This window comes from Hemibagrus wyckioides, linkage group LG15 (genome assembly GCF_019097595.1).
Source record: "Hemibagrus wyckioides isolate EC202008001 linkage group LG15, SWU_Hwy_1.0, whole genome shotgun sequence".
Taxonomy (NCBI): Eukaryota; Metazoa; Chordata; class Actinopteri; order Siluriformes; family Bagridae; genus Hemibagrus; species Hemibagrus wyckioides.
Window position 1 is genome coordinate 1,408,898 of NC_080724.1, and position 24,356 is coordinate 1,433,253.

At 39.5% G+C, this 24,356-nt stretch overlaps 4 protein-coding genes and 2 non-coding genes across 11 annotated transcripts; 2 read left to right on the forward strand and 4 right to left on the reverse strand.

The window, feature by feature from the left end:
• Positions 1–1,866: 1,866 nt before the first annotated feature.
• apobec2b (apolipoprotein B mRNA editing enzyme, catalytic polypeptide-like 2b) lies at positions 1,867–4,699 on the reverse strand. The gene is made up of 3 exons (XM_058409014.1): positions 4,248–4,699; positions 2,338–2,873; positions 1,867–2,111 (listed from the first exon to the last, which is right to left on the reverse strand). Exons 1-2 carry the CDS (start codon positions 4,520–4,522, stop codon positions 2,339–2,341), a joined length of 810 nt encoding a protein of 269 aa, XP_058264997.1. The 5' UTR covers positions 4,523–4,699; the 3' UTR covers positions 1,867–2,111; position 2,338.
• Positions 4,700–7,075: 2,376 nt separating this feature from the next.
• Positions 7,076–13,212, reverse strand: si:dkey-109j17.5 (uncharacterized). The gene is made up of 2 exons (XM_058409274.1): positions 12,697–13,212; positions 7,076–9,794 (listed from the first exon to the last, which is right to left on the reverse strand). Exons 1-2 carry the CDS (start codon positions 12,844–12,846, stop codon positions 8,010–8,012), a joined length of 1,935 nt encoding a protein of 644 aa, XP_058265257.1. The 5' UTR covers positions 12,847–13,212; the 3' UTR covers positions 7,076–8,009.
• Positions 13,213–15,341: 2,129 nt separating this feature from the next.
• On the reverse strand, positions 15,342–18,460 carry ccdc115 (coiled-coil domain containing 115). The gene is made up of 5 exons (XM_058410930.1): positions 18,149–18,460; positions 17,965–18,068; positions 17,011–17,117; positions 16,693–16,887; positions 15,342–15,634 (listed from the first exon to the last, which is right to left on the reverse strand). The coding sequence occupies exons 1-5, from the start codon at positions 18,257–18,259 to the stop codon at positions 15,519–15,521; spliced, it is 633 nt and encodes a 210-aa protein (XP_058266913.1). The 5' UTR covers positions 18,260–18,460; the 3' UTR covers positions 15,342–15,518.
• Positions 18,461–18,631: 171 nt separating this feature from the next.
• On the reverse strand, positions 18,632–18,703 carry trnae-uuc (transfer RNA glutamic acid (anticodon UUC)). Its single transcript has one exon. It is a non-coding gene; the product is annotated as a tRNA-Glu (tRNA).
• Positions 18,704–19,107: 404 nt separating this feature from the next.
• trnah-gug (transfer RNA histidin (anticodon GUG)) lies at positions 19,108–19,179 on the forward strand. Its single transcript has one exon. It is a non-coding gene; the product is annotated as a tRNA-His (tRNA).
• A 505-nt stretch (positions 19,180–19,684) lies between these two features.
• On the forward strand, positions 19,685–22,707 carry ebp (EBP cholestenol delta-isomerase). 6 transcript variants are annotated; one of them, XM_058410925.1, is made up of 6 exons: positions 19,758–19,827; positions 20,435–20,553; positions 20,920–21,229; positions 21,667–21,703; positions 21,798–21,928; positions 22,321–22,707. In XM_058410925.1, the coding sequence occupies exons 1-6, from the start codon at positions 19,791–19,793 to the stop codon at positions 22,536–22,538; spliced, it is 852 nt and encodes a 283-aa protein (XP_058266908.1). In that variant the 5' UTR covers positions 19,758–19,790; the 3' UTR covers positions 22,539–22,707. The 6 variants fall into 6 exon arrangements, with proteins under 6 accessions (XP_058266911.1, XP_058266908.1, XP_058266912.1 ...); XM_058410929.1 differs by having other exon boundaries at positions 19,809–19,827; positions 20,460–20,553; XM_058410924.1 differs by lacking the exon at positions 19,758–19,827 and adding an exon at positions 19,834–19,971.
• Positions 22,708–24,356: the final 1,649 nt, after the last annotated feature.

Sequence of the window (24,356 nt, forward strand, 5' to 3'; positions counted from 1 at the left end):
GATATAGTTCTTTTTAATGCAAATATATGTTTGAAATAACTCAAACTTTCTGATTTATGAGGTTTTACATTAAAAAAAAAAATAAAGGTTTTGTGACTATTATTCAAATTCATATCAGTGTATGACTACCATATACAGAATTGTACAATTTTGAAAGAGCACATTTTAATTAGAACAAAATGCACGATAGATAGATGATCAGCTGTTTCTTCTTCATACCTTCTTTGTTTTATCCAACTGCTGAAGCCATGGTCCACAAAGAGCTTAACATGAATGGTATCGATCAAGAGAACGTCCTACCATAATTGTATAAAAGGGATAAAAACTTACCAAGGAGGCTACCAAGAGACCTACAGCAACATTAAAGAAGAAATATCTGAAACGTAGTGATTACTCTCTGTGCCAAGACTGAAGGTCTTTCATACAAAAAGAAAATTAAAGTTCAAATAAAAGACCCCAAACCATGAGGTAAAATGTGTTATGGTCTGATGAGAGCAATTCCAAAAAGGTATAATAATTCCATAATTCCACATAGTATGTTTGGTGCAGATCCTCAAAAGAACACCATACCCACAGTGCAGCATGGTGGTGGCAGCATCATGCTTTAGGACTGTGTTTCTTCAACCAAAACTGGGTCTTTTATCAAACTGGAGAGAATAAGGAAAAGCTACAAATACCAGGCAATTTTAGTGCAAATGTTCAGGTGTCACAACAAAAGACCCAAAGCATACATCCAAAACTGAGGAATGGCTAAATCAAAGATGTTCCATGCTGATAAGTCTCGTACACAAAAAGACTGGTGTAGAGAGTGATGTATGTAATACTTTTCCTAACAAACATTCTGATTGTTTTTCTACTAAATTTATATATTTTGTTATTTCACATTAAAGACATAGCTTATCTTAGTTAAATTTTTTTGCTTCACAAAATCCTGCTATTTTACCAGGAGGTTAGACTTACACTATATTGCCAAAAGTTTTGGGACATCTGCCTTTACATGCACATGAATGTAATATGGAGTTGTCCCGCCCTTTGCAGCTATAATAGCTTCAACTCTTCTGGGAAGGCTTTCCACAAGGTTTAGGAGTGTGTTTATGGGAATTTCTGACCGTTCCTCTAGAAGAGTATTTGTGAGGTCAAATTCATCCCAAAGGTGTTCTATGGGGTTGAGGTCAGGACTCTGTGCAGGACAGTCAAGTTCCTCCACACCAAACTCACTCATCCATGACTTTATGGACTTTGCTTTGTGCACTGGTGTGCAGTCATGTTGGAACAGGAAGGGGTTATCAAAAAATTGTTGGGCGCATGAAATTGTCCAAAATGTCTTGGTATGAAGCTGAAGCATTAAGAGTTCCTTTCACTGGAACTAAGGGGCCGAGCCCAACCCCAATTTGTTGGGGTGTCCCAAAACTTTTGGCAATATAGTGTATATCCATTGTTCCTAGTTGTAAAAAATAACTATACAAAAATAGATATGGAAATCAGAAATATCTGCTGTGTGGAGATAAGTGAAGATAAGTGAAGATAAGTGTGGAGATATAGAGGGCCAGAAGCAACAAAAAAAATCTAGCATTTAATGACCTCTGCACCTTTTCCGTAGTACACATTTATGTTTTTGTGCCACTTCTCCTCCTTTAAAGCTTCTATATCTCAGAAACTGTTGCAGGTTCATTTTCATCATTTCAGAATTTCCTGAATATTAGGTTATGACAATCAAATATGCATCTTTAGTGTAGAGTAATTATAAATCTCTTAATTCTAAAAGTAAATGTGTAGTGTATATGCGATATACCATTCCCCCTTAAATTTATCATTAAAAAGGCACAACACATAAATTCATTATTGTTACAATATACTAGAGTGGTGTTTAAATGAAATTCAGTTTAATGTAAATAGAGTACAAGTGTAAATAATAGAGTGACATACAAACAATAGACGGTGGTGGTTAAGTAAAACCGTGCAATATTTGTACTCCATTACTGTCCATCAGGTTTTAGATACATAATCGTGGTTCTGTGTTGGACAGACATTGGACAGGACATCAAAACATTCCGGCAGATAAAAGATGCATGTGCAGTGAGAGGAAAACTATGTCCTTTAAGAGTTAAATCCTAGAGGAAAAAGAGAAAAGTTTTAGTGAATAATAAAAAGACAGGATTTTCATAATAAAGCTAAGACAGGTTGAATTGATTAGTTCTACTGAAGCGCTGTTTATCTGGAAAACAAAATTCAGATTTAGGTAAGCATTAAGCTACGAATTGTTCTGAAACTGATCTCAAGCTTTTGTGGATTTGAGATCAGGTGCAGCTCCTGAAGATAGTTTAATGTCACACCTACCCTACTGCAGGATGTCAGTCAACTTCTCATCATAGTACTCATAGTTTTCTTGACAGTCCTCCCATGGTGTAAAACTGTCTTCCTCATTTTCCACAAAAGTGGACCATACATAGGTGAAGTCCACTGGCCTCATCATCCGCAGTTTGCACCCTGCTTTTGCTAAAGCTTTTAGCCCTGCCTGTATTTCAGGCTCCTCCCACAGGAAGAGGCGGGAGCAGTGAATGTTGAGGCGCAGCGTTTTTCTGGCCCTCAGGATCTCTGTTAATTTATTGGCACATGCTGCACAGGGGCTGGATGATGTATACCAGGTGACTGTGTATTGCAGCGATTTGTCATACTGAGGTAACACCTGCTGGAAAAAGGCCTCCTCAGCATGGGCACCTGTGTGCTCATCCTCCAAGTACCCACGAACACCATCAGGTTCTGCCGCACCACCCTTGATGTCCACTTGATAGCAGAGGAAGGTCTTGTTTCGGCCTGAGGAGTACTCAACATTTTTGAACTGAAACTTGAAGAAGGATGGGTTGAGACGATCTCTGGGAAAGTACAGATAGGAATGATAATCCACAAAGTCTTCACATTACAGCATGTAGCAGTAATCAGTTACTTGATATCTTTTCCAACTTGTTCTTATGGTGGAACATACTATCACTGATTTTTATCCTGACCAATTAAAATAAGGTCATTCTGATAGCAGTAATGTCTTCGAGTAGAACATCCCATGTTTGTCCTGAAGCAATATGTATTCAAACAAATCACAGCCATCTCCACTCACATCACCAATGTGTCTCCTACTTCTTCCACATCTTGGATGCTTGAAAAATGTTTGTAAATGAATTGGGCAGCTTCTTAACAGGAGAGAATTAGACAAATTAAACAACTGGACAAAATCATTGATTCACTTAAAATATGGACGCTTCATTAATTTTATCATTAGATTTGATGATGGTGTGTTCTGGTAGGCTTGGGTGGAAGAGGACGTGCACACTGATGGCGAAGGGATGCTAATCCATAAAACCTGTCTTGCTTGAGGGAACCGTGCTCACCTTTGGATAGCAATATTTGTCAGCGATCTTCAGAGCTATCTTATTTTGAATAAAATTGAAAATATCCTCAGCCAAGGCTGTTCAGCTATCAATTTGAGAAATCATTCTGAACAGGCCTGTCTTGTTGACCTGTTTATATATGTAATTTAACGATTTAAGCTAACATTTTATTGACTATTTTATTAACAGTTGTGTTGATCTTAACAGTAAATTGGCAGAATTCATCTGCCTAAATGAATCCAGAATATATAACGCAGCCTGAACAGGCAAAATATGTGACATCGAAGCTAGCTACTTAGTCAACTTACACTGCTGTGTTTTTATAAAGTAAGAGGATAAAAATATAGTAGTGTTCTATTATAAACCTTGGCAAATGGTTTTATAGTTACTGTTTCAATATGCCTGCTATAGTCTCAATGGCAGTGGACAAATGCACAAGCTGAACTCTGTTAATAATAGCTCTAGCCTTATTAAACAGCATCAATGTGTATGATGTGCAAAACTTGTAATAAAGCCTCATAAGTTAAGCCTACAAGTTGAGTTAGAAGCAGATACATGTTATATTAATCATGTTCCACTATCTTCTCCTTTATAAGTCAACTCCTATAATAGAATCCACTTCATCTATTATTGGACTTTACATAGTGATAGGCCAAGTATTAAGCAACACAGTTTGTGTCTTCATACGTACATATCTCCCATTTGGTCTTAACCCAGACTAAAGTATAATACTAAGGTGACTTGTATGCTTCTATAAATGTCTACGGTTCTCTATTTTCTGTAGCATTGACAATCCCTGGAGATTAGTTTATCAGTGATTAAAGAGCAGAGCAAGACTGACTGGAGACTGTGAGTTTCACTTACCCTACAATGATCTCAAATGGAGGTAGCTCTATAGGCTCCAGTTGAAATTCTCCATCCTCAGCACCTCCTTGAGCCCCCTGAGCTGTCTCCCCGTTTCCCTTTGGCTTCTCCTCGTCTGGCTCCGGCTTCTTTTTCACCTTGTCGTTTTCCTTCTGTTTGTCGCTCTCTGTGTTGTTTTCCACTTTTTTCTCCGTCTCTTTTTCAGCCTTGCTCTCTGCGCTTTTCTCTTTCCTTTTTCCCGTACTTACCCTGCTGGTGGCCTTTTTGTCTGCCATGATTGAGATCAGTATCTATCTGAGGTCGGAGAAAACTAGTTTTAGAGCAGTGTTATTTTTGTGTCAGTAAGCCAGGGACAGCGCTAGGATCTAAAGTCTGGGAGTGTGTAGAGGTGAGTTCAGTCTACAGAGAGTCAGTGAATGTCACCGGAAAATTGAGGGGCAGCTGCTCTCTCCTGTTCAGATGCTATAAAAAGGACCTAGGATAATACAGGGGGGGTGGGGGGGTAGGTCTGCATACATTCTGATATTTTGAACCCTCCATGTCAATGGAACCAGTGCCAGGGACATTATTTTTGTCAACAGGTGTCATTTTCAGCCCTTTCTTTCTTTTTCAGTTGATTTTTGAAAACAAAGAGGTTGTTATTTTAGAGGACACAGTACATAATCAGACATTTGTGCTCGACTCTGCTGGATATTAAAGTTGACTACACACCAACAACACAGTTTATTAATAAACATTTTTGGCAGTGTGTCCAGTATGAGTCAGTCCCTTCAGATACTTCCACAGACTAAACCCAAAGCCGTAGCTCCCCCACACCAAGGTCAACTAAAGGTCAGTGAAGCCCTGGCAGTGAGACACATTCTAGTCAGGCCAAATCAGGTACACATTCATTTCTGTGAAATTTTAAACCAAAAGAAAATATTATTGCCATAACCGTCTTCTTACTTGACAGATATTCCATCTCTCTCTCTCTCTCTCTCTCTCTTCAACAGATCATAAGGGTGTGCATTAGGTACAGCAAATAATATACACAGGATAAATACCCTGGCTCTGTCATAATGCATTTGCTGCACTGCAGGATCAGCAAGCAATTTTATAATGTAGTGTTAATGGAAGATAATCTCCCTCTTAGCAACATGGCAACAAACTGTGTTTAGTGAAACTGCTTAGTCATCATTGCTCGTTCCATCACATCTATTCGTTTCATTTCAAGAAGAATCTAATCTTAAACCTGTTTTTTAAAAATATATATTTTAATTGATGCAGTGGAGGAAAATGATCGTAGAGCGGTTTATGGCACATGGAGTTATTTTAAGTGCAGCATAAATCTGTAGCCATGAGCATATTAGATTTTGTGTGTGTGTATATAGTGCAAATCTTGGCCAGGGACTTTTGGGTTAGGAGTAATATCAGCACACGAATACAAATCATCAGTCTCAGTTTCAGTGAGGATAAAAATTGCCCATCTGCTGTCACTGACTTGGAAATTACTCAGTGAGCAAAGGGAAATGTAATTTATGGGATCATGTCTTCTCTTCATTAGATAGCCTAAATAAGCATTGCTCCAGTGCTGCAGTCCTTCATGCCACAAGTTGCAGTGCTTTATTTGAACTTCTCCTAGCATCATCACAAGCTTTCAAAAAGATGCTTTACCTATCATACAACAACGACCACCTAGGGAGGGTCAATGCTAACACAAGCATCAGACTGCTGCATCACAGAGAAGTTATTTGAAGATATAAGGTCCAGAAATTCAGTTCTTGAAACAGTTCTTGTGATATAAATTAAGGAGGGAAGTGGAGTGGCTTGAGATTCTGTGACTCAAGTGTCTCCACACCAAGGTTTCCCTGGAAGATCTGACATAGCTAGCAACATAGCAGATGGAAAAGCAGACATATTCCATTTAAAAATTAGAGATGAAGTGATTCAATTTGACAGCTGACTTCTCATGACAAGGTTCATCTAAGCCTGAATTAATATACGTGAAGCCCTGATGTACAAAGGAAACCTATACAGCCTTTTTCATGTTTTTTTTCAGTTTCTTATTGAAAGAGCTAATCTTTTTCATCCTTTTGTCAGGTGACATGCACAATGTGAGTAAGTGGCTGCCCTTTTTTACATAATTGCACAAAAATAAGCATGTTGGATGTAATTCAAAGATTTCAAAGTTTGAGCAAAGCATCAGTACAAGACTGGATAAGCTCAGAATAAAGTTAATCAGCTGTGAAAATGTTCAATCCTGGCAAGTGATTGATGGATCTGGAGTTCAGAGTCAAATTTAAGTTATGTATCCTCATAAAAAAAATGCAAATGGAGAGATTTCTATTGCACGTCTAATAAGGTGGAACCATCCCTTTTTAAACACTGAAAATGAAATAGTAGACAAGTTTTGCATTACTATTATAATTTTGGTAGCCATTGTAAAGTGTATGTTTTTTTATATATATATGTTTTGAATTCTGTCTTAAATTGATCACACACAACTGAATGAGCCTTTTCTAATTAGTGTAGGCTTGAAAGGGTTTGAAACATGCTGCCATTTGCCTGCTATGTGGTGGTCAGGCCCACATGATCTTCCACAGTTTGCTAGTGTCACTGTAAATTGACAAGAGTAAGAGTATGCCCAGGCAGCATTGTCAGGTTTGCTATCTTGGCTCCTGGCCACAGACGGCTGTGGCATACTAACACATTTTTATAGAACTGGCATCCTACCCAAGGTGTATTCCCACCTTTTGCCCAGTTTTCCCAAGCCCTGGGTCCTGGAACTCTGACCATGATGAAGTTGTCACTGAATAAATCAAGGAATTCCATTTAAACTGTTACTGGTTTTATAGGATGAAACATGGGAAATGTTAACAATTATGCAATGCTAGTGCAACATATATTGTGGACGAGTTATATAAACACCACCAGTCTTTTAAAAATTCTCCAATTTTGCTCTGTCCTGTTCACGTTGACGCTGTACGACATGACCAGTGATAGCAGCATGGAGTCCTTACATGAGGGCAAGTTTTTCAATGTTAGCCTTATAGACCCATCATGTATAAGCTGTGACAAGCCTAAAGCATGAATGGGCCTTAAGAACTGTTTAGAAAAAGGTTTTAGAGTTTTTAAAAACAAAATTCCCCCAGTATCCTCCCCAGTTTTATCACAGATAGTTATGACATGGTAGGCATTCAAAATGATCAATCATGCATGATCCCCTGAAGACAGGACAAACACTTTTTTACTGAACCATACAGGAGATGACATTCTGCATTTTCAAGCCTATTAACAATCTCTGAGGTTAAGGAGGAACTTTATTATCATTGTTAACTTCTCAAACATTTCATTGTATTTTATAACAAGGGTAGTCATAGGTCAGCAGATTCAGTTTCAAAGCCAGCAACTGTTTCTCATTTAGGACTGTAAGAGGACCAGCGTTGTGTCCCTGATTAAGCCCATGTTCCTGCTGCTCAGCTCTATTCTTGCATTACTCTGCATGATACACTAATAAATTAAAAAAAAAAAAAAGTAAATACAATTGATGTAAAAAACAAGTAGCGACAACAACAGGTTACATGTGTAGAACATGCCACATGACTGATTTAATTAATAAAGGTCTCAGTACCTGTAGACAGACTCAAAGAGTTTAGTGTTGCTTTGGGTGATTCTGCAGTTCTATGCTCATAGATATTGGGTTTGAGGCATCCTTGTTTTAAAAAAAATCCAAGTAGACCAAATCTACTGTCAGTATCCTGTAAATATGTCCTTTTAAAGCAGTTAAGACCACAATATGCTGTAGTTGGCCTTCAAATAAATCAACGTATCTAGGTTTTTCGGAAGGAGTCTGCAGTGTTCGGGTCTTAGGGTTTTGGTCACGAGGCAGAATATCCTTTCCACAGCTGTTGTTGTAGCTGGCACTGTAAACACTTTCTTGGCTACTAGTGAAAGTAAAGGAAAATCAATAGACTTGCGCTTCCAGTACTGCAGGGGATCTTCGTCTGTGGGCTCCTCATGCAGGTAGGCAGCCAGCTCCTGCTCCATACTCTTGGCCTGTGTGGATGGTCTCTCTTTGATAAAAGAGAATAGTCTGCTGCGTTTAGATGGGGATGGCTGAGCATCTAAACTGGGCTCTGGTGGACTCACAGGCTGGCTGTGCTTTCCCATCTCCTCCAGGAGAACCTGCTTGTGCCAGTCTCGGTCACTACTCCAAGAAAGCTTGAACTGTGGGTCCAGGGTAGTGGCTGTCACAAACAGAGGGTCCTCCAGGATGCCAGCTAATTTCTGGTCCAGTGCATGAGTCAATCCTGTTACCAGTCCTGCACAGTGGTGTGTTACAACTTCTGCCAGGTGCTTACGTAGGCCCAGGACACTGGGTAGAGCAAGACTGATAGACACATGCTTGTCTCCCTGGACCATATCTGTGGCTTCTTCAAAAGGTTCCAAGATCTCGACCAGTTCATGCAGCGTGGCTTTTTCCACACTGTTGAGAGCCAAGTCATTTCTGTCTACAATGTCCTCCAAAAACTCCAACGATTCAAGCATTTGTCGCATTGTCTTTAGCTGGGTGTTCCAGTGCTTGTCCAAAGCTGATGGGTGCTGCCCATTTCCTACAGACGCAGGAACAAACACTTTACTAAGTTTTTCAGGAGTCACTGCTGCAACTACATAGTTGTAGAAGCAAGCTGCTTTAGTGAGAGTCGCGGATAACTGAGAGGACGAACAGATCCCTTCTCGTATGCACTGGCTCAGTGAATGGGCAAAGCAATCTATCCTACACCGACCCAGGCACTGATTTAAAGAATTCTGCTCTTCTGCTCCACTTACAGCATTCTTACCTTCGCCTGCACCATTTTCTTCATCACTACTATCTTCCTCCTCATCTTCCACAACACCATTAGCATGGAGATAAAAACCAGGCAGACGGAAGGTAGATCGGCTTTCACAAGGGGAGGGATCGATAACGATGCGAAACACCTTACCCGAGATATCATGGACATGACAGATCTCATCGAACTCAGTGAGCATGCGCTGAGTGTCCCTATAATTCTGGAGAGGAATACATGATAACAGAGTGGACTTGATCTGCCAGTCTGGGGTTATGAAATGGCATGTCACACCCAGGTAGCCTGAGGTGTTGTTGACAGAAACAGCATTGCTTGTGCACAGGTCCAGGGTGATACTGCAGGACTCGACTCCTGAGAGAGCCAGCTTGGTTGCTAGCTGTACTTGGTAGCTGTAAGCCGGAAGGAGCTGCTGTTGTATGTAATGACTCGGCTCTGGGACATAACGAGGCTCAAGGAGCTTAAGCAGCTCACGGAAGCCCTCGTTTTCTACAACCTGCACAGGCTGCAGATCGCGGATGATCATCTTGGCGATTGTTTCAGAAATGAGGGACTGTCGTGGATCACTCCGGTCAAATTTGGTTGTTCCTGCCCCACTCTGCGAAGCTGTTCGATTGGTGCCACTTATGGTTGTGTAGGACTGCACCGCTCCAGAAGAATAGGCCTCTCTTTTGACATCTTTCTTCCTCAAAAACTCATCATACATCGCTTGATGCTTACGCTGAAAGTGGGAAAGAAGATGGCCGTTAGTGATCATTAACCATTTAAAAATAAAAAACAAAAACCTCCATGTATTCTTTGTTGTTTTTTCATCCCCAACCATCATAAAGGCATTCAGTGTATTCCTTTATGTGTACATATACAGATTCCTCATGGGTTCTTTAAATAGTTCAAGCTTCCTTGCTCCTTTAAAAGGTCCTAGATTGAACCCTTTCTGATAGGGACACCCGACAACCCTTTTTTGAAATATATAATCAATTGTCCATCACTATGACAGCAATTCCAGACTTCATTCAAATGCTAATCAGAGAATGCTAATTCAAACATGTATTTGCAGTTGCACTGTCCTTATTAATGTGCTGCATAATTTGAGCCATTATTCAGATTCAATTACGAAACACGCATTTGCATTTTTGCACAATGTAGAAAGGCTGGCAAAAAAAATAAAGTCCATTTGACATTTCATGTACAATGTCTTATCGGTTTTGGTTCTGAAATACTGTAAAAGTAATAGCAATTTCTCAGTTGCAGACATTGCAGGTTTTGTGAGAAAATAAAACTCCTGTTTGCATTTGCATTATCCACAAGGTAGCTCTGTCAATCAAATGCGGTATATGTGAAGAGAAATTATTTATGTGCACAACTATGAAAGTATTTTCCAGACTATTTTCAAAACTAACTGCATATTGTATTTGCAACTGCGTTTTCTGTTTGTGGCCGCATAAATATGGACATAATTCAAATGAAAATGCAAATTGCATATTCGTTTACACAAATGTCCGATATCTGCCAAAATTCTAACGGAAAAGCAAAGTCCATTTGCAATTGCATTTCCTGTGTTACGAGTTATGACTCTGTCATACTGAAATGGCAATAGCAATTACCCTATTTGCTATGTCGCTTCTTCTGCGGTGCGTACGGAGCCCATTTGTGATTGCATTTCCCATGTGTTATGAGTTATGACCCTGTCATTTTGAAATAGCGATCGCAGTTATCCCCTCAGCTATTTCACCCTCTGTGTCGTGTATGCTGAAATTTCCAAATAGATCGCAATTACCTCGCAATTATTGCATTTCCCATGCCTTGTACAGAAACCTGTCAATCAGTGCTGGGGGTAGGAGTATAGTGAAGGTCTGGTTCGTATTTGGAAACTACACCAGTCCCAGTCGACAGCCAAGAAGGAAAACGTGCTGAACAGATTATTGTGTTGACACTTGTCGACACTGACTGGCAGGTTTCTGTGCAAGGCATGGGAAATGCAAATGCAAAGGGAATTGCTTTTCCATTTGAATTTTGGCAAGTTCCATACGCAAAGCAGGGAAAGTGAAATAGCAAAAGGAGTAATTGCTATTGCTGTCTCAATATGACAGAGCCATAAATTGTAAGACATGGGAAATGCAGTTGCAAATGGTTTCTCCATTTGAAATTTGGCAGACGTTGGACATTTGTGTAAACAAAAAAAATGCAAACAGTAATACACGATTTGCATTTTCATTTGAATTATGTCACAATTTATGCGTCCACAAATAAGTAAAAAAAAACGCAACTGCAAACACAATATGCAGTTAGTTTTGAAAAATACTTCCCTAATTTCTTCTGCGCAAAATGGGAAACCTGTTTTTTTTTTCTATGCATACTACAGACCTATACCCTACTACACGTGCATGTGGGATATGATTAGGATTAAACTTACTGATCTGACAGGTTAAATGGTGCATCAGAAGATATAGAGAACATTTTATAACCTTCTGGGAATTAATCACGTCAGCAAATTCTTTGGCTTAAGTGTCGGACCTGTCTGGTCATTATGAAGCTTTTGTTTTTCATGGACCTAGACATGGATTTGGAAACCTTCCACCTCAAGCCTGTGAACTTGATGCCAAATCCCTTCAGCCACAAGAAGAAATCAAATATAAGTGCTGCTTCAAGGCACTGTGGTCCTCACTTCCTGATCCTGAGCTCTGGTGTGGAGTGTGGAGTCTGTGTGGAGTTCTCCCAGCGTCCGAGTGAGTTTTCTCCAGGTTCTCTGGTTTAATCCCTTCTTCCAAAAACATGCCATTTGGTGGAATGAATATGCAAAATGTTTGAAAAATGTGTTGCTCTGTGATAGACTGGCATCCCATCCAACACAATTCTGACCTCACACTTTACAACTTACACCGGTCAGCCATAACATTATGACCAGTGCCAGGTGAAGTGAATAAGACTGATGATCTCCTCATCATGGCACCTGTTAGTGGGTGGGATATATTAGGCAGCAAATCAACATTTTGTCCTCAAAGTTGATGTTAGAAGCAGGAAAGATGGACAAGCGTAAGGATTTGAGCGAGTTTGACAAGGACCAAATTGTGATGGCTAGACCACTGGATCAGAGCATCTCCAAAACTGCAGCTCTTGTGGGTCGTTCCCGGTCTGCAGTGGTCAGTATCTATGTAATTCCTGTAATGGAAGCCCCACCTGGCAACTTCCAGGATCTGCGGCTAACATCTTGGTGCCAGATACCACAGCACACCTTCGGGGATCTAGTGGAGTCCATGCCTCGACGGGTCAGGGCTGTTTTGGCAGCAACACAATATTAGGCAGATCATAATGTTATGCCTGATCGGTGTAAGAATATCCTAAATAGTGAGTATTGAATTCCCTTCACAATTGTCATCTGTATATTTTATTTTAAGTCCAAACCACACTCTGCACTACAGGGTCCACAGTGCTTGATTGACAAGGCTACCTGTCAGTGACTGTGAAAATATGCAAATACAAATATGCATAATTATCTCAAAATATGCGTCGTTATAATGGGAATGCAATTGCAAATACATGTCTGAATACGGGCATACAGCATTTTCTAATAAGCAGTTGAATGAAGTCTAAAAGAAAACGTACATAGACTTTAAGTGACTTACCTTTAAATGTGTAACGAAGTTCGAGGTAACTGTGCGCTTTGCCTGTATCCTGGTGCCACAAGCTTTGCAGTTAGATTCAATTTTGCCATTTTCGCCCTCAAAGACAATATTGAAGTAATCCAGAATGGACACTCGAGAATTTGACGCCATCTGTGACTGTGAAATCTCTCTGAAACACTGAAGCAGCGAGACACCTTTAAAACAGCCGACAGCTTTCTGCACAATTCCGTGATGGCGTTCCGGTTCAGCAGCCCGTGCTGATGATGATGATGATGATGATGATGATCTTCAGTATCTTCACCGTTGTCCTACATGACCACACGCTTGTTTTCTGCAAGTGCGCATTCAGCTAATGTTACACCAAACACATCGTTTGTACACTGTGGCAAAATCTATGCAGCCTACCAAATTTACGATCCTGTGACAGAATCAGACGACACACACCAAGGTTAACATCTGGCCACTGTAAACAGCTACATATATATGTGCGTGTGTGTGTGTGTGTGTGTGTGTGTGTGCGCGCGCGCGCTCACAAGTGTTTTGGACAGCAGGAAGTACCTAGTAAAAGGGAGGGCTTTTTTCCTCCACCATCAGCCTATCACCTAGAGGAGGGGGAGAAAAGACGCATTCAATATGGAAAAAATGTCCACGAATAGGACTTATGGCTTTCTGAAGGTACAGGTTGGTTAAACGGTTTCGTTTGATAGTTAGTTTTCTTTCAATTCAGCAACCTATTCATTAACATTCAGTAAAAACCAAAGCTAACTTTTATAAATAGTGTCCTGAGAAGCCGGAGGGATCTGAAAGCTGATTTCACTGTCAATTTCTAAACAAATTCTATTTTTTTTTCTTTTTTGGAGGACAGAGTGACAAAAAAAAATCCTTATGTTTCTATCCTTCAACTAAAATACTAATTGATTAACAAAAATAGTCAGATTGAATTATTTATTAGTTAATCAATTTGATGCATTTACTGCAGGATGCTTTATTGATGCTGTGGATCATTTCTCCTGTGCTATGAATGATTGAATGTCACATGATCCTAAAACTAAGATATTAATTGTTTTTATGACAATTAAGCCCTTTTTCTTTTTGTGGGGGAGGGGAGAGGGCGGTGGTCGGTGAGGCGTGGCGGGTGGGCGGGGTTAAGCCTGATCTAACACCTACCATGAAGTGGGATCTGATTAGAGGCAGTCTGTAGCTTCTTACTCTAACATAACCCTCTGTTATTTTGGTCAGTTATTTTTTGACTGTTTTTACTACCCTGTTTCTGACCCCTGGTCCGAATGAGTTAACTAACCTACATATTCCACTTGCACTATATTGCCAAACGTTTTGGGACATCTGCCTTTCCTTGCACATGAATGTAATATGGCGTTGTCCCGCCCTTTGCAGCTATAACAGCTTCAACTCTTCTGGGAAGGCTTTCCACAAGGTTTAGGAGTGTGTTTATGGGAATTTTTGACCGTTCCTCTAGAAGAGCATTTGTGAGGTCAGGCACTGATGTTGGACGTGAAGGTCTGTTCTCGCAGTCTCCGCTCTAATTCATCCCAAAGGTGTTCTATGGGGTTGAGGTCAGGACTCTGTGCAGGCCAGTCAAGTTCCTCCACACCAAACTCACTCATCCATGTCTTTATGGACCTTGCTTTGGTCACTGGTGTGCAGTCATGTTGGAACAGGAAGGGGTCATCCCCAAACTGTTCCCACAAAGAGCATGAAATTGTCCAAAATGTCTTGGTATGAAGCTGAAGCATTAAGAGTTCCTTTCACTGGAGCTAAGGGGCCGAGCCCAACCCCTGAATTCAATGATTTGGAGGGGTGTCCCAAAACTTTTGGCAGTAGAGTGTATAATAACAAGGAATCAGAGCAGATTACTTTTCAAAATGATGCTTTTGTATATATACTTGTGGCTTCAGGATCGGCTGTGGTTTGGACCGGCTGTCTTGGGACAAAGTGTCTGTGATCATTGAAGACATCTTTCAGCACACAGATGTAGCTATAACGGTGTACTCATTGTAGTCTGCAACAGTCCAGGAAAAAGATTTGTGTCCCAAAACTTTTGACAATATAGTGTATAGTCAAGTTTGAACACATTACTCAGTGTGTTTACATTCTGATGCACATTATTTTTTATATTATTTGACATGTTTACATCCTGTGACATTTTAATACCCTCTTATTATATGCAAATCCTTGTTTGAATATTGTGCAATAACTTATTTATATCTATATAAAATATTTACATACTTATTTATACCTTATACATCCTAAGTCAATAATTGACTTATTACTCTTGCCGTGATTGCAGTTGTTGTGTGTTTTTGTACATTTATTTTATTTGTTAAAATGGATGTATAGTTTAGATTAAACTTTGCACATGTGTACAAGGCAACGAAATCCAGATACCACAGCACACCTTCAGGGATCTAGTGGAGTCCATGCCTCGACAGGTCAGAGCTGTTTTGGCAGGGGGACCAACACAATATTAGGCAGGTGGTCATAATGTTATGCCTCATACTCGGTATAGTGACAATAAAACAGTCCTGACTCCTGAATAATACATCATTTGGTTCTAAACCCTTTCACAGTGAAAATGCTTAAATAGTAAGTGTGGTCCAAAACCTTTTGAGATTTATTATCACTACTGTAACTGATTCACAGGAAGGCAGCCATAGATATCTAAACATGCATTTGTTCATTTATTCTTTTTTTATTTACAACTTAATCACTCACACTGTAGTACAAAAAAAGGCATGAGTGTAACGTCTGAATAATAAATATAAAGTTGGGGGGGGGAAATGAAAACACTAATGTGTGATGCATTATTCTTTCAATTCTGAGGCCATCTTCTGTTTATCCTTCATCTGAGTCTGCATCTCCAATCTAGTTTTCACAATCGCACTCTGTAGGGTCGAGATCTCAGCTGCCAGAGTAATAACTGCAAAAATGAAACATAATTAATACAATATGAATGCATAGGGGGGAAATACAGAAACATGAATAACAATTTTACTATGGACCACAAAGAAACCCAGTACATTGCTTTCAGAAGTTTACTAGAACACATTATTGAAGGACAATACACTACATTGCCAAAGGTTTTGGGACACCACTTCGAATCATTGAATTCAGGTGTTGTTTTTCAGGGTTTGGGCTCGGCCCCTTAGCTCCAGTGAAAGGAACTCTTAATGCTTCAGCTTCATACCAAGACATTTTGGACAATTTCATGCTCTTTGTGGGAACAGTTTGGGGATGACCCCTTCCTGTTCCAACATGACTGCACACCAGTGACCAAAGCAAGGTCCATAAAGACATGGATGAGTGAGTTTGGTGTGGAGGAACTTGACTGGCCTGCACAGAGTCCTGACCTCAACCCCATAGAACACCTTTGGGATGAATTAGAGTGGAGACTGTGAGCCAGACCTTCTCGTCCAACATCAGTGCCTGACCTCACAAATGCACTTCTAGAGGAACGGTCAAAAATTCTCATAAACACACTCCTAAACCTTGTGGAAAGCCTTCCCAGAAGAGTTGAAGCTGTTATAGCTGCAAAGGGCGGGACAACTCCAGATTACATTCATGTGCATGTAAAGGCAGACGTCCCAAAACTTTTGGCAATATATTGTTTATATAATTAACAGTAGCGGGATACCATTTTGCCTCAAACATTTAGAACATCTAAACTTGAACACCGGAAAACAATGTAGTTAAAAATTCTGCTAAAAACTGAAGGTTTAAATACCTTTAAAAATATACCTCTATATTATTCTAATAATTTGCATAACCTAATTTTTTCTATACAACTTTCAAAGCCATGACTATGTATCTTAAAAGCAATCTGAGAATAAACAGCAAATTAAGCCACAGATTATATTTGTGTTATTTATTTATTTATTTATTTATTTATTTATTTATTTATTTTACCAAAAAAAAAAAAAAACCCTGCTGATTGCAGACCTGTGTATTTGTACAGACTTTCCATAGTTTTATACGTACCTTCTTTAAAGGCTGCCTGAGCTTGCTTAAGGTTTTGTGGTACAAGGATCCCAAACCACTTCAGAGGATCTTGATACTGACATGGAGATTTCTCATTCTTTGTATTTAATTGAGGTTCCTTCTCACATTCATCTTTTGAAGCGACTTTTTCTTTGATGTTTTCGTACTTTTTAATGTTCACTCGCCTCCTGAGGCCTGCAAATACGGGTGTTTTGATTTTATTAAAAATTATTGGGACCGTAAAAGTCCATTGTTGTTTAAATAAATTCATTTACAATCCAGTTATCTGATAGAAAATGGTCGCAATTTCAGTCCTACCTCCATCTGTTGGTCCGATAGTCTCTACTGTTTCACTCCCTTCTGGTTCTTCAGCTTGATCACCTTTTCGCTCGCACTTGAATTCTGCTTCACCGTTTTCTGACCCACTGCATTTCAGATAGAAATACATAGATGTAAAGTACTCAAGGTGGAATTACTCTCCAAATCATCTCTCTCCACCTATCCCTATTTTCTGCATCCCTACTAGCTTCATATCCTCATTTATTCCATCCATATACCTCCTCTTTGGCCTTCCTCTTTTCCTCCTGCCTGGCAGCTCCATGTCCAACATTCTCCTACCAATATACTCACTCTCCCTCCTCTGAACATGTCCAAACCATCTTAATCTGGCCTCTCTAACTTCCTAATCCTGTCCAGCCGTGTCACTCCCAAAGAGAACCTCAACATCTTCAGCTCTGCCTCCTGTCTCTTCCTCAGTGACACTGTCTCTAAACCCTACAGCATGGCTGGTCTCCCCACTGTCTTGTACACCTTCCCCTTGATTCCCGCCGATATTTTTCTATCACACAGACACTTTTCTCCATCCATTCCAACCTGCCTGCACTCGCTTCCGTACCTCTTTCCCACACTCTCCATTACTCTGGACTGTTGACCCCAAGTACTTAAACTCCTGTACCTTCTTCACCTCTTCACCCTGTAATCTTAACACCCTACATCTAAATACTACTATAATAAATACCATCACAGTGGCTGCAAAAAACTGCAGCTAATGCATGGCAATACTTTGTTCTACAGAAACATGATCCACTGTATAAGCACTTCTAGGCACTGGCCCTGAGACATACCAGTCTTCAATTTTCTTGCCCTGCTGCTGATGATCTTTGGTTTTAACAAATTTTTTTGCTAGAAAAAAATGCGTACAGCTTTCCTTTTTTTTCTTTTACAGATGAATGAATTACACTGCAGTAAACTCCAGAAATATGTAAAAATCACCTGGCATAAACATGAACTAGTGGCTCCATCTCACTGGCATACTGCAAGGCTGAGACCTGCTTGTTCCCCATGGAGTACCGGGCCTTGGAGATGTTGAACCATCCCTGTGAAAAGACAAATTACAGAGCCTATCAAGATTACACAAAGAGTTCTCAACTAAAATACAGACGATCACATTTCTTACATCTTCTATGAGCGTGTTAAGTTTCTGTCTTTTCTCCTCCAAAATTTCAAGCTGATCCATAAAATGAAGTAACTGTTGGTCTAAACGTAGAGAGGCAGGATCTAGACCCATTTCCACACACGTGTGCTCCGCGGTTTGAGGTTTAATGAAAGAAAGTCAATACAGGTTCGCATATATTCCGTATAAACAGAATCCTTCAAATACTGTGTTAAAGCGTCATAATTCGTGCGTTTTACTGTACGCTAGCTTGTATTCTCTCCTTTCACCGCGTCGCCATTGAAGGTCACATGACAGCAAGAGTCAGCTGATAACTGATGATGACATTTCCGGGTTTCTGCCTCTGTTAGCAATGGACACATTTCTAGAATAAATTCACACAAAGAAGTACGTATATCCTATAGGAGATCCTGCAAAGCTTTCTTATACAAACATTATAAGTCATTTTTAAATTCTGTTATTTACATAAAGGTTGAAAAACATACATTCCCATACCGGGAGTCGAACCCGGGCCGCCTGGGTGAAAACCAGGAATCCTAACCGCTAGACCATATGGGACTTGTTAGCCGGTTCCGCTTCAGGGTTAATAACGCTATGATAATTCAATTGTTCTTTCGCACTAATTATGTCAGTACTTGTGAACACGATGTTCTAGACTCGAATATCTAGATATTAATTTTCCGCTGCCCTGTACATTTAAATATTTTCTGTTTTCTAGCTAGAAAATCAATGGCTCAATCTGTTGCCTTAACAAACAGATGTTCATCAAGCCCTCTATTTATATATAGTTGTATCAGGTGTGAATTTGAGCTGAGAAACTTGACATTGTTTAGTATGTTGAACATGTGTTACACACGCTGCAATGACATGCAACAAAAAATACATAAGTTGTATTAATATATGTTTGTTGCTCCTACTCTTTAGGCGATCTTTTCGAGTGTTGTTCGCCGCCTCGGTAGCTTGCCGTGATCGTATAGTGGTTAGTACTCTGCGTTGTGGCCGCAGCAACCCCGGTTCGAATCCGGGTCACGGCAAAGACGTGTAGGTGTGAATATTTTCTTTCTTTTTTTTCGAAGCTGAAAATTTTCACCAATATTAACACATTATTAGGAGGCACACCACCTGCATTTTTTAATCATTTGCACAGTTATATACCAATTTATCTGAGTTGCAGAGTCTAGCGAAATCATGAGCTTTGGTTATTCGCGCTAGACGGAAAAAAACAAGAACATCATTTACTTTCCTTCCAAATTAATATAACGAAATACTATGTTTATTATTGGGCTACTTAGCCTATATTTAGGCATATCCTAAACCTACCAAATGATCTACCAAGGTTTAGCGCGTGTGTCTCTTTTGCAGTATAGTTTGATGCATTCTCTGATCATAAGATAACCTGTCACAAATATGTTAACAACCATGTACACTATCAAAACATGCACATTTTGTACGTATAAAGCAAGTGCTTTGGGTTCATCCCTTCAGCATGGGCCAGTCCTTTTGGTGTTTCTAGCCAATCCCGTTTCTCCTTACCAGTGAAGTCAGTCGTGTTCCGAGTTTATCGACCAGTAAAATCGTGAGCTCTCTTTCCCCTGCTGCCTGGCTCCATAGCATCGTGAGTGTTTATTGGTCATGGGGTATTGGAATGGGCTGTAACTCTGTGGCGCGATCTGTTTGTACAGGTATGATGTTATTTATGACATGCTTAGTTCATACATTTGCTCTACCTGGCCCTGGATGTTCTCTTCCTGCTCTTTCATTAGTTTTAATCTCTTTTTTTATTTCTCGTGCATTGTGTTGGATATTATTTCTATTTAAAATACAGGGTAAGTAGATTGGACCGACTTTTGCAAAAAAAAAAAAAAAAAGAAAGAAAGAAAGAAAAGAAAAGGTGACGAAGAAATGATTTGTAAGCCGTGTGTAAATGAATTCTTTATAGAAATGCATGCTACAAATCATGGACTTTTTTGCTTAACACTGAACTTACCGGTGTATTTTTTTGCGAGTAGCTGCAGATCATGACTGGCTGAATAACTTGATTTCCTTTATTATTCCTTTTTGTGCTTATTTCTTTTATTCTGAGTTATAACGGTTTTGTCGCACACATGTGACAGTGTTACCTGTTTTTTTTCCCCTCTAACACAAATAGGTACATCACAGATACGTTAGTAGTCAACTAAATCATTTTTAGTTAGGTTAGCTCCTATTGCTTCCAGAAAGATAAACTGATGTTAGGTAACATATTACTACTGCTACTGAATAATTATATATACATGCCTTAAATATCAGGAGCAAGCTTTTTCCCTCTCACTAGTTCGAGTGTCAGGGGGCAGGTGTCCAGACCGACCTCCTTTGATTGGTCAAAGGTTCGCTGCCCTCTGAACAGTGCCCGCCCCCTGTCTCTACAGGTGAGCAAATGACCTTTGCTCCACATTTCACACAGATAAGTGGTGCAAGATGGGCAAAAAAAGTAGCTGGCTGATTCAAGTAGTTAATGACTGCAGATGACTGCAAAAAAAAACAATACAAGAAAAATGTGTAACATGAATTCACATACTGATTTGCAGATGTGTAAAGTCTATGATTTAATATTTGTTGATGCAAGCATGTGAATAAATTTTGCACCATAAATGTAGCATATGAGTTTCTTCATTTGTGATCTGTAGAATAGAATCTGTTCATCTGCATTGAAGAATTTGAGAAGGTGTACCTGTTGTGTTGTATTTGCTCCAATGATACCTCCGTATTATGAGATAAACTCTGTGTCTTTGCAGATTTCAGAGATGGCAGCTGAAACCATAATTCACCCGTACTGGCCCAGGGATCTGTCCATTCCCAACTACACTGAAAATGAGCGCTCCATGTTGGAGATTGTCACTTTCCTGTTCTCTGTGTCAGGACTGTTGATGTTGTTAGCTTGGACTTTGACAGGAAAGAGCGTTGGTGGAGGAAGACTGGGTAGCTGGAGAAGGTTAGCACTATGCTGGTTTACCGTCTGTGGCTTTATTCATGGTGTCATCGAGGGCTGGTTCTCTCTCTACTACGCCATCATTCCAGCAGATCAGAGCTTCCTTTCTCAACTGTGTGAGTGAATATTAAAGCCATGAAATTTCATCTGAGAATTAATCATAAGATTAATTAGAATAACTATTGATCGAGGTGTTCGAGGGCACCACAGCTTACTGGTAAGCACTTTTGCCTCACACTTTTCAGATTGGCGTTGCAAAATTTTCCGTAGCGTGTGAGTTTGTGCAAGATTGTGCCCTGCAATGGGTTAGCATCTCATGGAGGGTGTCCTTAACTTATTCATTATTTAATAGGCATGTTCGATAGGCCTATTAATTTGTAAAGTAAATGAATAAAACATAAGAGAATCTCTGTATTTGAATATATTGGGACCCTTACGATCATCCAGACCATCAATCTGTAAAATGAAATTGATAGCCAAAAATGATGGGATATGCCTAAAGTAATTTCGCAACAGTTGTTTTCTTGTTATTCATTTTCTTTGTCTTCCACAGGGAAGGAATATTCAAAAGGTGACAGCAGATATGTCATGTAAGTTGTAAACATGTCAATTTGTGTTGTTATGTAATCAGTACTGTCCTGGGTGCATCTTATTCACATCTTTCATACTGTATCTTCTTTCTAGAGCAGATAATTTCACTGTGTGCATGGAGACAGTGACTGCATGTCTATGGGGACCTTTCAGTCTGTGGATTGTTGTGGCTTTCTTGTATAATCATTCCTACAGATTTGTTCTGCAGCTCATTGTATCTCTAGGTGAGATGTTTCCTTTCTCCTATTCATCTAAAATCTATATCTATATGTATGTGTTAGAGAAGAAGGTGATTAAGTCAAATCCTATGTAGTTGTTATCTAAAACAAGGGCATCAAAGTTTGAATCTGAAAAGACTTTCTTTTAGCCCTGTACATTCCAAAAAGGTCAAACTAGACAGAAGAAACAAAGCTATATAAGAGTGTTGTATGTAAACTCTCTGATAAGATGAACTCAGGATGCAGTGGTGAATTCTTGATATAAACGTACAACAGAATATTTACATAGTGCGTCCTCTTTAGCATGATTTCTGTCCTTTTTAATGCTAAGTGAGATATTTTGTTTGAATGTCAGCTCCTTACATCAGCAGATTAACAGTAATGTTCTCTGTCCACAGGTCAGCTGTATGGAGCAGTGCTGTATTTCTTCACTGAACACAGAGATGGGTATTTGCACAGCGAGTATGGACACCCCATCTATTTCTGGTTCTACTTTGTCTTTATGAATGTCCTATGGATCGTGATCCCTTTCACTCTTATCATGGACTCATGGTTCCAGTTGAGTAGCACCCAAGCCTTGTCAGACAAAACCGTTCCTAAAAGAAAGACGAAATAAATGCAAAAAAAATTTTTTTTGAAAAGGTAAATACATTACTGTGCACCGTTCTAGGTGATGTTTGAATGTAATGATGGTTATTTTATATTATATTCCTAACACTCTATGGGTATACACAAAATGTTCAATATTTTTTGCTTCATGCCATTAAATTTAAATGTTTTACCTGCATGGAGTGCTGTTGACTTGTTTTGAGTGTTCTGTTATGAAAAATGACATGCCTGTTTTGACGAACGCATCCATTAAAAAACGTAACATCATCCAGCTGGAACATGATAGCATGATGATTTATAAACCTTTGTGAGGAATGTCTCATATCTTTAAGTGCACATTAGCTCTGATGTCCCGTTTGCGTAGTGTACTGGTTCTCAAAGTAGGTTCCCTTACAGAGGTAGCAAGGCTGAACAGTGAAGCAATGGGAAGGGTCAGACTGCTGGATCAGCTGAAAAGTCTGTACAGAACTGAAATTCAGTCCAAAAAGTGGTCCAACACACATATAGTTAACATTTGGTGTGAGTACAGGCAGGATGCCTAGAGGGCCAGGATTTCAGAAAGAATGTGGCCCAGTGTCTGGAGAGAATGCAAAAGCCTGAGCCAGTCTATGACAAACAACATTAATATAAACAACTAGCTCAGGATATATAAAGCCTCTACCAGGAGGACAGTTTGATACGACGGACCACGTGACGGCTAATGATAACAAGAACAACAAGGCCACCAGATGTAAGATGTTACACTATATACACAGAAAGCAGATGTTTTGTGACAAATCAAGCAAAAAATTGTTTCAATACACACTGATGCTGCAATGAAAACGGCAAGTACGCATAAACACACACATAAATAGAGTCTCAGACTCACACACTGCACGAAATTAAACACGTTTCTGGGACTGCCTCTTAACATACAGCAACCTTTTCTCTATATTATTTTCCCATTATATATTTTAATATTATGTATATTCTTTTCAAACTTTTAAGACTAGTTCTAGTACTTTATTTGTTTAAACATTAGTTCACAAATAGGATTAAAATACGACGATCCCTCCCAAAGATTTCTTGAAGGAAACAACTAATAAAAGCACATGTGGGATTTGTAAAATGGAGAAGAGTAAATATCAAGTGTTTTCTCTGAATGGGAATAAAACAAGTCTGAAAGGGTTAATAAAAAGCCGGGGGGGGGTGCCCCCATGATACAAATTTCTACACAGATCGGTGCAGTGAGTCGTTCAAAGATGGAAAACTTCACATTTTCACTGCGAAACTCAGCATACTGGTATTAATTCCACAATAACCGCTTGGCAATATAACATTCATATCTGTAACTACCTGTAACATTTATGAGAGTCTAAACGGAATGCGCGTGCACGTGCTCAGCAATATTTTTCTGCTAGCGAGTTAGCTTCTCTGTCACTTCGAGCTAAACCGTGACTCTCTGCTCTTTCGTGTTTTAGTGTTTTAACTTCTTCAGTTTTAAATTTTCTGTTTTCAGTCATTATGCTGTGTTTCGCTGAATAAATGAGGCTTACGTTTAAATAACAATTTTTAAGCCACAGGGGCCTGCAGGCATCTAACCCTTATTTTACTGTTGTAACTTGTTTACATCTCAGTGGTGAGTGTGGGAACCTTTATACAAATGGAGGCAAAAGTCAGTGTTAATAATGCAGAAGAAATGTAACTATATACTTTGGTGTAAATTGTGATGTAAAATCTGAGCAGACTCGATGGGCTCATTTCTGGGATTATTTGCTGTTTTTGTGCGTCATTAATAAGGTGTAAACTGAATGTTTATCTTAAAATGTCTTTGCATTAAGCCACT